The sequence below is a fragment of the Coffea arabica genome, chromosome 10c (assembly GCF_036785885.1).
Source record: "Coffea arabica cultivar ET-39 chromosome 10c, Coffea Arabica ET-39 HiFi, whole genome shotgun sequence".
Taxonomy (NCBI): Eukaryota; Viridiplantae; Streptophyta; class Magnoliopsida; order Gentianales; family Rubiaceae; genus Coffea; species Coffea arabica.
This window is the reverse complement of record NC_092329.1, coordinates 3,793,080-3,805,216: the sequence shown is the minus strand read 5'-3', so window position 1 is coordinate 3,805,216 and position 12,137 is coordinate 3,793,080. Positions and strand designations below refer to the sequence as shown.

General features: G+C 39.7%; 1 protein-coding gene across 4 annotated transcripts; it reads right to left on the bottom strand.

Moving 5' to 3' along the window:
• Window positions 1-295: 295 nt before the first annotated feature.
• On the bottom strand, window positions 296-10,678 carry LOC113713211 (protein ESSENTIAL FOR POTEXVIRUS ACCUMULATION 1-like). 4 transcript variants are annotated; one of them, XM_027236874.2, is made up of 10 exons: window positions 10,486-10,678; window positions 8,461-8,546; window positions 7,369-8,271; window positions 7,161-7,281; window positions 6,853-7,041; window positions 5,713-6,492; window positions 2,968-5,617; window positions 1,664-1,848; window positions 1,523-1,582; window positions 296-940 (listed from the first exon to the last, which is right to left on the bottom strand). In XM_027236874.2, the coding sequence occupies exons 1-10, from the start codon at window positions 10,532-10,534 to the stop codon at window positions 552-554; spliced, it is 5,412 nt and encodes a 1,803-aa protein (XP_027092675.1). In that variant the 5' UTR covers window positions 10,535-10,678; the 3' UTR covers window positions 296-551. The 4 variants fall into 4 exon arrangements, with proteins under 4 accessions (XP_027092675.1, XP_071925522.1, XP_071925523.1 ...); XM_072069421.1 differs by having other exon boundaries at window positions 7,369-8,274; window positions 8,461-8,564; window positions 10,486-10,670; XM_072069422.1 differs by having other exon boundaries at window positions 8,461-8,564; window positions 10,486-10,670.
• Between the last annotated feature and the right edge of the window lie 1,459 nt (window positions 10,679-12,137).

Genomic DNA, 12,137 nt, shown 5'->3' with positions numbered 1-12,137 from the left:
ACGCATCTGCAAAAAGTTCAATTCGTTAAAAATTATAGCACAGAGGATCCATAAACTCAAAAAGTTTTTTAGCTGTCTTCACCAACCCCACCCCCAAGTCCCAACACCACCAAAAAAAAAAATTTTGAACACGCACAAGCACACGCCCTGCGCCTACATCCAATCTCCTTGTTGCCATTCTTGGGGCCGTGGAGCCTCACCCTACGGGGAAAGAAACACTTGATAGTATAGAAAGATGGGGGACGTAATTGCACTTGTTTCTTAAAAATAATGGAAGGTTGATTAGAAAGGACGGTTGTACAAAACACGTGAAAATAAATAGCAGCTAAAAGGCCCTTCAGAAGTGATACAAAGAAGGCCACCTCTTTTGACGGGTAAGCCACGCTAAATCTATAGCTGAGTAACTAGTACTCCTGTTAACAATCCCTCACAAAATTGCTCGAGCAGATACCTAGCACTGCTGCAGCTCTATAGTGAACAAAAAACCTAAAAGAAAAACATTTACAAAAGACCTCAAGGTAATGTATGTACAAAAGGCCCAAAGTTTTTACTCAATCTTCAACGCTCTGAATCTCTCCCATCATGATCCTGTTGCTAACCACATTAAATCCCAACACCGAAGGGCTTACCTTCTTTCCTTTTTTAGCCTTCTTCTTTCCTCCCCCTTTTGTGGAAGCATCGGAAGCAGTTGCATTGCTCTGGTCCATTCCCCTAAAACCACCATCATCAGAAATCATCTGTCCAGAACCTGAGCCAGTGACCCTTCGATCATTCTGACTTTGGAAAGCAATTTCAAGGACTTCACCAGATAAAAGATCTTTGTAGTTGAGGAATTTGTCAATGAATTCATGGGCAGGATCGAAGGAACCAAGGTTCTCTATCAGAAGTATTTCAGCTTCCGATCTAGATTGCTTCACACAATATTCTAGAAAATTTGTATCTAGAAGAAAGGGAAAAGGTGTCAAAGTAATATCCATTTATATATATATAGAAGAAATTAGAGCATTTTCTGAATGACATATACTGGCACGGCTGCATTAATTTGATATGCAATAAGCACTCCAGGATCCTCTAAATATAATAGATACCACAGCAACCAAAGTTACAGTAATTATCATTGGCATCTACTTTTAAGGAAAATTCCCACAAGTTTCTAATGCTACAATTGTCTCCCAACCCATATAACACATCAAGACTCAGATGATTCAGGGGATATTGTGCTGCCTTATAAAAATTCTACGTCCACTGGATGGGGTACTGTATTTTGACACAACAGCAGGCAGAAAAGATTAAACTATAGGTTTCCTTGACCATATGTACCTCTGTTAAGAGAGAGAAATGAACAGATTAGATCCAAGTTTCCAAAAAAGACTCTAGGCGTGGGAAAACTGCTATATGGTTTGTAGCCGTTTTCATGTGTGTTAAGTATTGATTATACCCCAGATTTAGAACAAGCACCAATTATCCAAGATTAACATACAACCAAATCAAACGAAACAAGCAGCTAGACTCATGCAAGTACCTCTTGTTCCAATAAGCCTGGCACACTCACTTTCACACCATTCTCTGAAATCCATAGCTTCTGCAATAACATGATCAACGAAGTTCTTCAATATTAAAGTGATTAGCCTTGAGCAAATCAACCCACATGTAGATTACATACCTGAATATTTTGTTGAGGAATCCTTCTTTCCCTTCAGAGATGAGTTAGCAGAAGCATTAGAAATAGATGGATGCTCCACCAGCCTTCCACTTGCAGACTTCTGACGGTTTAATGCCACCCCAGAAGATGCTTTAACAGGGGTGTTTTTGCTTCCCCAGCTGCTTCCGAGTTGAGGAAAATCGGACCTGCAATGGCCACAAATACACTGTCAAACAAATTTCATCTAGGAATCCTAAATATAACAGCTTCAAGATTCTATAAGTCTCCCACAGTCCATATCTCCATGAGTAAACACTATTCCCACTGCTTGGGAGAAAAATGCTGATAAGTTAAGTCAATGAATCACATCTTCATGTCTGTTTCTTCTCAACTCCCAGCCCAAAAGAGCAGAAATCTCAGTACATCACAGAAACCGAAAGGCATGCTGTCACAAGCACATCAAGTTAAATGTGAATTTGAGAAGAAAGAGCTACAGATGACGGGTATCACATTGTTTCAGCAATCTTCCATGATTTTTAACTGCCCCCCACTCCCAAAACAAATTCACCAATGCAGTACACAAGCATTATCCCAAAGAGCGAAGGAATACTATCCCGAATGGAAAGCAACCACCTACTGCTAGAGAAATTTTTCTAACATAGATGACACAAACATCTGGCAAACAACTGACACTGTTATTACCAAGCTTGCTACTTAACTGTAAGGTAAAACTCTTAGCACAGTGCATTCGCAACTGCAGCTTCTCACAAAGGACTCTGCAATACATGAACTGAACCAAAATCCTATAAACTTGCTGTGTCTTTCTTGTTTAAAAGTTGAACAAACATTTGAGTAACACAAGAAATTTGAAATAACATGTTGAGATGGCAACAATTATGCAATGTTGTTTCGTTAAACAATTAAATGCCCAGGGGGACCATTATACACCATGCTATAAGAAGCAGAGGCAGGGAAAGAACTTTTGAATAAGTAAAAATTAGCAATTTAGCTGTTAAGAACCGTCTATCAGATTACAAACTTAAAATTTATATGTTGAAACAACTAATATACCTGAGAGGACCATTATACATCATAACATCATCCAGATGCAGGGGAAGAATAAGAATTTTAAAATAATAAAAAGATCTAGAAATCATGCAGTTAAAAACTATGTCCAATACAATATTAAATTAGGCTGATCACTAAATACTCGATATGACATTTGCATAGTATCTAAAAAATTGGTAACCACGAATGATGAATGAAAGTAAACACTCATGAATACACTAGAATTTAGAAAGAAAAAGCAAGTTAAAGGATCATACAGCTTTGACTCTTGCTTGGGTTGCTCCACGGGCCCCCAGAACAAATCATCCTCAGCTTTATGCTTTGAAAGAGGACCTTGAGCATTGATTTGAACAGGAGATGCAGCCTTGGCTGGAGAAGATGCAGAAGCTGACCGTGAAGAACCACCTCCCCGTGCAAGCTGACTTGGTGCAGACTTCTGTGATGTAGGCACTGGGATCTGTGGTGAGGGGACCTTTTTTCCCTGTTCCTTTTGAATGTCCCTCAATGATGCAGGTTTTGGGAGCTTTCCAGAGTCAGTAGACCATGCAGGACCCGCGGAAGAACTTGTAGACTCCCCCTTCCAGACAACAAAATCTCCCAAGGAAGGGCCCAAAGGAATTGCTGGTAATAGTTCCTTCTCTTGGTGACGAGAATTTTTACTTTTCTCAATGGGACTTGACCCCACTGACACATCTGACACAGCAGTAGGAATTGAAACCTTTGATCCAGCACCCTTAGATTTAGCAGATTTTTTACGGCTCTTCTTAGTATCTTTAGCCTCAATGAAGTTGCTATCATCAACAGGATCACTGTGTGAGCTGATAGCAGATGCAGAAGGCAAACTAGACAAATTGTCAGAAATCTCTGGATCTCTTTCACTTGACTTAGCCACAATGGTATCCTCAAACAAATCATGCAATTGGCTCTTCCTATTTTTCTGATTACGGGAGCTGTCCGACTTGCCAATATTTAAGGTGGCACTTACTGGGTCTAGCTTAGATTCTTTGATTGACTTGGAATCTGAACTTGCAACCACCCCCACCCAAGGGGTAGAAACACTCGAGGAGCTGAAAGCCGTGGCTGTCTCAGAAACTGCAATTTCTGTGCGTGCTCTCCTCTCTTCTTCCTGTTGGATTTCCAGCAATGACTTTGGCTTGAAACCAGGAGCAGGCTTCCAAGCTCGTTGTCCAGCTTGTAGCTGTGTGTTATTGAACTGTGAGATAGACCCAGCCTGTCCTAGTTCAACATTTTCATCAAGAGTTTCACTATCATCTTTGGAAATGGATGACTTCTGCCCCTGCCGGACATGTACAATGTCAGCCGTCACCTTATCACTTTTATGCTCTTTTTCTTCGGCTGCAGAAGACACAAATAGGTCATCTGGAAGAGTTTGTGTATCAGATTTTATTATCTTACCATTTGTGCCTTCAACTTCTCCCAACCTCAGTTCCTGTGTCTTCAACACTCCTTTTGCCAAGTCAGAAGACTGAGCCTTAGAGGACTTTTGCTTTCTTGACTTTTTATCAGATGATTTTTTCATATCGCGTGCTTCGACATTTTTCACTTCCTTCACCACAGAGGACTCTTCAGTGTTTTTCTTTCCTTCAGCTTGTAGTCCTTCATTGGCTTCAGCTGCCGGCTTTACAACTTCTACCTGCTCTCCAATGAAAAAGTCTTTTTCATCACTTTCAAGGGCTGCAGGTGGTTCCAGAGCTATGGATTCTTCAAAATGTTCCCCCTCACAAAAACTTACAGCAGCTTTAGAGGTAGCAACTACAATAGGTTCATTACTTTGCAATGGATCTAGTTGATAACCGTTTCTTATTCCTATATGCGACAAAGAATCAGTCATGCTAGTAGTCGTCAATGAACTTTTCTGCTCAAGATTATCAACTTGTTCTGATAAAGGATAATTCCAACTATTCTGATGGGCAGCAGTACCAAACATTTGATGGGGTAAATGGGTTTCAGCACCAACATTTTGGTTGGCAACCTCAGAAACACTCTGAGAAAGTAAAAAGTTAGAAACACGTTCATCCTTCAAATTAGGAGCATGAACCTGAGAACCAATATGAAACAATTCATGAGATGGCTGGAACCGCGAATGATCACTTGGAGCAATTCCTGCAGAATATCCAGCAGTTTGTAACAGGCCATAAGAGGACTCGCCAAACCTCTGGTGTGAATTATGATCAGGAAGCACTTGTGAAAGAAATTGTTGATGCTGACGCAGGAACTGTTGCTGCTCCTCCTGCTTCTGTTGCTGCTTAAGCAGCAAAATTTTATCCACTATACTGAGCTGCTGTAATGCAGCTGGGGATTGAGCTTGCAGTAGTTGCTGTTGCTGCAGCAAACTTAAGAGCTGTGGATCTTGAGAAAGACCAGAAGAAAGTAGTTTTTCAGCACTAAACATGCTAGAAGAATTTTCCATAACTTGGCTCGGTAAATTTATTTGTGGCTGTAGCCTTTGTTGTTGAATTCCATATGCAGCCTGAGGAGGATAATTCTGAGCTTGATGTACGTCCAACTTATCTTGAAGCGATTCCAACCCTCCTTGAGTTGAGAAATTTGGCCAACCACTTGCTCCATTATTAAGAACTGTATTAGATCGTTCAGGTAAACCTTGGAGGATGGCCATCAAATCAACATTGGGAGAAGTCTGCTGCGGACGAGCATTTTCAGCAAGCGAAGATAGAAGTCTTGAATGAGGCACTGACGGGTCCTGGAGAATCTCTGAGTTGGGAAGAGGGGAAGCTGCATCTCGCCCAGGCCAATATGAATAGGGATTTGGTAGAGACCTCTGCCTCTCAAGTGTCATCTTTTTAGCCAACAGATACACATTATCAGCATTTTCAGCTGCTAACGGAGGTGCTGCACTGGTATTATTTCCAATATATCCTCTGATACCTGTATAGATGTCAAAGTTCTCTTGTAAGACTAAAAATGGAAACAATTGATTGCCAAGAAATAAAATGCAGAAGCTTTCTAGTGGCAAGACCAACCTTCAGAGAGAACAGCCTTCTCAAGTTGGACACCACTCAAATTGCCAGTCATCAGCGATTCCAGGAACCTGTTTTCAGCCTCTGTTGTTGAATGATGTTGATACCTAGGTTCATTCTTCACCATGTCAATCTCATTCAAACCAGACTGAAGTGTTCCAAAGTTGCTGAAATTAAGCCGACTGGATGCATCGGTGATTTCATTTGGCTTTGCTGCACCAAATCCCGGCGGTGGACGAGCTTTGGCACGCAGGTGTGGCATAACATCTCCAAGTGGACAAAATGATGACTCAGGTGGTGCACCAGCTAAGCGTACTAGCAAGTCAATGCCAAAATAGCCTGCTTCAAACCATCCAATAATATCGCTCCCCGAAAAAGGACCTTGAATTTCACCTTGTGGATCTTTATAATAAAGAACCAGGTCTTCAGGAGAAGACTGCAAAACTTTCTGCACCTCTTGTTCCTTGTTGAAGATTGCAGTTGGTTGCTTTCTTATAGTAGAATCATCAGCAATCCGCGATAGTCTGGCAAATGATTGATCTGCCACGCGTTTTTCGCATTCAGCATTTACGTCTTTCTGTGACTCTGACCTACCAACATCAGGAGCCCTGGAATTTACAGCTGCAGGAACTTCTCTCCAATCATGTGAGACTGAAGGTGAGCGCTCCCCAATTGATGAGGACCGCCATGTACCTCCGTGTAGAATAGAGGGAGGTCCTTGCATGTTTGGTTCTCTGTTAATAGGCACATCATCATTCTTCCTAGAAGGAGTGTTGTCTTCTCCTGAAGCCGAACATGCAACATGAGTTATTCAGTGGCCCAACATTGGATGTTCAAAACAGACATTCGCAAAATGCAAAGGAAAAGCTTGTGCTTTAGGACCTCCATTGTATTTATCAAGTGAGACAAAAAATGTATATATACATGCATATGTCTAAATGTAGTTACAAGTGTTAGCCTAATCTCTCCTGAATGTTACAGAAGCAATAAATAGTCTCAATTGATCAGTTAATATAAATTTGAACAAACTTTCAAGAAAGAAACTCCACTAACTTCTATCACAAAACCTATATCATCCTACAACTACCACAAAAATTAGCTTCATGATGAAGTTGGGTATCATATTAGGCTTTGTGTATGTACCTTCAGAATTAAATTTATAATCAGAAAACTTCTGATAATCCTGCACACTCTCAACCCTTGTACCACCCCCATAAGAGTAAACCTGCTTCTCCTGGGACATGCTTTCTGAATAATTTGAACCACCACCAGCATTTTCCATGTTTTCCTCCTTGGAATCATTTATGTCATGTGGTAAATCTTCTTTACTACCTGCAGAGCCAAGTAGTACCAAAAACTTTTGTAACACAGAATACCATATTAATGCAATTAATATCAATACAGAATGGCACACATCAAAGGTCATAAATTAGTCTCATTATCAAAAATACCAAGCTTGTTCCGTCTTGACTGCAGAAAATCAGTTGAGTTCCTTCCAATAGACCCTTCTCTAGTAATTTGTGGCGCACCACTGCTGACAATATCTCCCCTGTCAATTCCCTTCAAGACCATCTATCCACCAAAGGTACGGAAACATTTTAATATAAGTAAAACAACATATCAGATTCACATTAAACCAAAAGACAGGGCAACTATTACCAATTCTTCATTAGTCAGTGTACATAGTGCAAGAGGTTCTATGGGTTCTTCTTGGGTAAGTGGAGGTACTTGCTGGACGACATTGGAAATTTTCTCACATGATCTCGTGTCTGTTGTCCTGTATACGTCAAGCAGCTTTGTTCGACTGTATCTCCAAGGTAAGGACTCTCCATGGGCAGTTTCACCTTTTTCTGACACATACCCAACTGAATAAGACTGAGCGGATGCATTACTGACAGAGCTAACTCTACCCCGACCAACAGAGAAGGTCAGGCCACTAGTTTCCCCACGTCCCCGACCATGAGTAAACACAGGAGCCTGTCTGCTTGGGGTCAAAGTTTGGTGAGGAGGAGGGTCTACCCTTCCTCGGCTGTGGGAGTTCATTCTCCAAGGACGATAATGATCCCCCTCCTTTTCTTCCTTTCCATGATAAGCAAGACTGGATGGCCCTTTATCAAGAAGTAGGTCTGAGTCTTTGCTGGATTCTGCCCACTTCTCACGCACATTATCTGTCTCCTTATCATCAGGCCCCCAGCGTGTGTTCCACTTGCTCTCCCGACGCTGATCATGGTTGCCGTCCCTATTTCCCAAATCCGTCCATCGCTCAGTTGGGCCACGGCGTGCATCAGCATATTGTCTTCCTGATGAATCAGTCCAACGATCTGTTTTGCGGTTGTCAACAGGCTCTTTCTCACCATCCCTCCATCGATCCCTACGAACAGCTGAATTGGTATCCCTTTCTTCATCACGCCAGCGATCACGCCGGCCAGATTCCATATCCAGCACAGAAGGCCGGAAGACATCTTTCTTCTTATTGATCTCGCGTGTGTCCTCACCAATTCCAGGTGATTTCATGATATCTGAGCGACTGGAATAACCCGGATGAGGGACAAAATGGTTCTCCTGCTACAGGAACAAACAGGTAACATTCCCATGAAGACATAAGAAATGCTCTAAAATAAAATCCTACAGGTTTTCAAACAAAATTCCTACACATGTTTAATACCAGTGGAAGGTACTACTTATCACTACAGGGAGAAAAGATGTAATTAGACAAATTAAAGTGCTGGGCACAGTAAAGTAGTAGCATACCCCAGTTATCCCACTCTTAATCTCCCCTGGCTTGGAGAGAAGCCACTGCGGTGAAAGCGGAATAGGATTCTCCGACGCTTGTGCATCTACAGAGAGGGAAAAGGCTATAACATAATCAAACATCAAGACATAAAATAGGCCAGAGCATACTCCATCAAAGAAGAAGAAAATCATTGCAAACAGGATGATTTCTTAAACAACCATCGCAGCCAGGATGATACATCCTCACTTCCAGTATGACACAAGATTTAAGAAATGGCCAGTCAATTGTTGTCTATTACATCATGACACCAGCTCTTCAAAAATTGAGAACATTGCCCACAGGGGAGGAAAAGAGAATGCATTCCTTCCATTTTATCCAAACAAAGGGTTAGCAGCAACACGCCTAAAGTCTTGTATCATAGAACAGCTATTCAAACATGTTCCATATACAATTAAAAATAAAGAGCCACACAGTTTGCATAATCAGCAGTAAATGTTTACCATCACAATTCAAGGCCAGAAACCAAAACAAGAAGAAGAAGAAGCAGCAGCAAACCAGAAGACAAAGATCCAAAAATAAGGTACCTTTTTCTGTTGTAACTGAACTTTTGAGATAATAGAAATGATCCAAAAATAAGGTACCTTTTTCTGTTGTAACTGAACTTTGGAGATAATAGAAATGAGATCTTCACTGTTAAAACTTTTTTAACTAACAAGGGGGAAAAAATTTTAAGAAGAGGGTTTTCAACTGGGTACTTCAATCTCCCTCACAGCTAAATTACAGAATAGCATAACTCTGGTAAGACAAGGTTAGTCCAAAGCCCCATATGCACGATGTAGCAGTGGGACAGGCCAAGAAATTTCACAAGCAATGGACATATACTGAGCTCAGAATTTCAAGCAGAAGTTCTTAAAATGAAAACAGAAACAAGAAAGAATTGAACCAATATCACACAAAAGAGCTATCGTGAACAAAAAGAGGATTGAAACATTGAAATGAAAAGACATTTTCTTTTTAGCTCTTTCAAGAAATTACGTCTGCAGCTCATTCACAAAAAAAAAAAAAAAAGATTAATATCCGATTAAGATGACCATGGTTTCAAATTTTGGCAAAGCAGTAAATTGAAATGTCTACAGAGTCCTTCACTCTCTAAAGGTTAGCCAGATCAAAAAGGTTCCCGCATTCTACCAGTAATTTCAACATTTCAAGGTATTCCTATTGCAAATGTACAAGTAGCACGTGACTTCCACATTGTACAGGTTTTCTTATTTACCTGTACAGTCTGTCACCTAATAATTCATTGACCTTCCATCTAATCTACACGCAAAATTCATATCCAAAATTGTTTTTTCCAAAAAAAAAAGGTTGAAATCAAGAAAGCATGATCACTTAAACAATCTGTACTCGTAATTTAGCTACAACACTATCATTTCCAGCTATTCAACAAAACGTTTATTTTTTATCTGCTCTGCATTTCAAATTTTGGAAAAGAAATACCAGAAAAAAGACAAAAAATGCATCAGTAGAAAATAACAGGAATAAGATACCTGCAAAACCCTTTTTTCAGCTAAGTATTTCGCACTCCTATCAAGATAAAGCGGCGCCCTGGCCCCGCATTCAGATTATACCCCGAAAAAAACCCAATAAACCAAAACCGATACAACCACCGCGAAGCATAAACGCAATTTATCCCAAAATTAATCTCAAAAAAGAGGTTCAAAACTTAAACTATAATCAAACAAAAACCACTAGAAATTCAGCAGGAATTTCCTACGACAGGGGAAGCCAAAAAATTTTAAGATAAAAAACAGAAGCAAAGCATCGCCATTTCTCTCCTCTCATCCACAGAAAATAAGAAGCTTTCAATGGACGAATCAAAAACCCTAAACCTTACAAAACATCTTTCACGCGCCGCGATGAAACACACAGGTAGCGGCTTCAATCTAGGTTTTCAATCAGCTACGGATGAAAAATGTAGAATTAATAACAAACTTCAGATAAAATGTACATAGATAAAAATCAATCAAATGAGAAGGGGAAACCTTTGGAGATCTGGCTAGGGCGAGAATCGAAGTCGGTCTTATCAGCCATGGACGTTGATGAAGACGACTCAAAGAAAAGGTAGAGAATTATTTGCGGCCGAAGAAACCCTGCTGCTACTGCTGCTGTGTGCTGCTAATTTCTGATTGACTGCTCCGAGGTGGTAAAAAAGAGGGGAAGGCAATTGGGGGACATATAAGGGCAAAGGGCAAAGGGTGGATAATTGGAAAAGACGGGTTTAGTTTTGCTGGGTGTCCATCGCGGCGTACGTTAGCAAAAGCGTCTCGTATCCCATGATTAGAGTAGTCGATACTTTCACGCGCTCATGCTCCGGCGTGGATTCCACGCTGTTAATGAATTGACTGTTAAGCCCCTGAATGGTTTTATCGTGTGGTCGATTGGGGAACAAATGAAAGTAAGGAGTGTGATGGACTCTGTGGATGAGATAATTTCTATTTTGGTTTCTGGATTCTAATTTTGTTTCAGGGTAAGCTACGTGGGCACGTTAAAATGGCTACCTGATGATGTGGCTTTATATTATTGGTCACGACGCAGCCTGATTTTTTTAAAGTTTAAGCATCCCTAAGGACCCTAACTCGTTAATGTTCTTTAGCATAATTTTAAGGGTAATTTCATAAACCTCCCTAACAATTGCAGCCATCTCCCTTAAGATTTGAAAAATCACACTTATCTCTTTTAGTGTTGTTAAGAAGACTATAATAACTTTGATAACTTTACAAATTCTAAATGAAAACTTGGTGTAAAGGAAAAACAATCCGCATTTTGCAAATATTTCTTTATTCAATAGCTATAACCTCATCTCACCTAATAAATCGTATTTAATTCCTAAATCATTTAAATGGATTTCTTACTTAGTTTTATAAATAACCTACTAGTGGGGATGTATTTGTTAAAAATAGTTTCTTCACAACTTACCTAGTAAAGGAAAAAAAAAAGGAAGTTCAAACATTAAAAAATGATGCCTTGAAATATGGCCTAAAGTTTACTGTAAAGAATTACCTTAAAATTTTTTATTTCGTATGTAATGCTGATATTCGATTTCTTTTGTCATCTACTTTGTTTTGTAAATCAAAAAGGGGCAATATAGGATATTCATTAGACTTTTTGTACTTGCATCCCTATTTGTTATCAAAACATATTTTCTAGTAGAGGTTTCTATAATTTTTCAAATTTTAAGGGAGGTAACTACAATCATTACAAACCTCAAGGGAGATTTCTGAAATTGTCCCTAATTTTAACCGACCTCACAGATTAAACTGATAAACGTGGTTACGAAATTTTCCTTGATTTTGTACCTGGGCTCTTGGTTTTTTTTTTTTTTTTCAAACTAAGGGTAATCCCGTTGTATTAATCTCTTTTGTCTTCTTTTTTTATATTGTAAAAGTAGTAGTTTGACCTTATCCTAAAACCCGTATCAAGTTAACAACTAATGAGAAAAATGTTGCAATTGGGTGAAATAGAGTGTTATTGACTTTTATATCGTTCAAGATTAATGTCTTCAACTTGTTTAAGATCATTGTCTTTCACTTTTCATACCTTGTTGCGAAGTATATAACATATTCGAATCAACTTTAAGAATCAATATATGTTGTCCACCTTATATTTTCTTTAATGTTCTAGCAAAAATACTTTT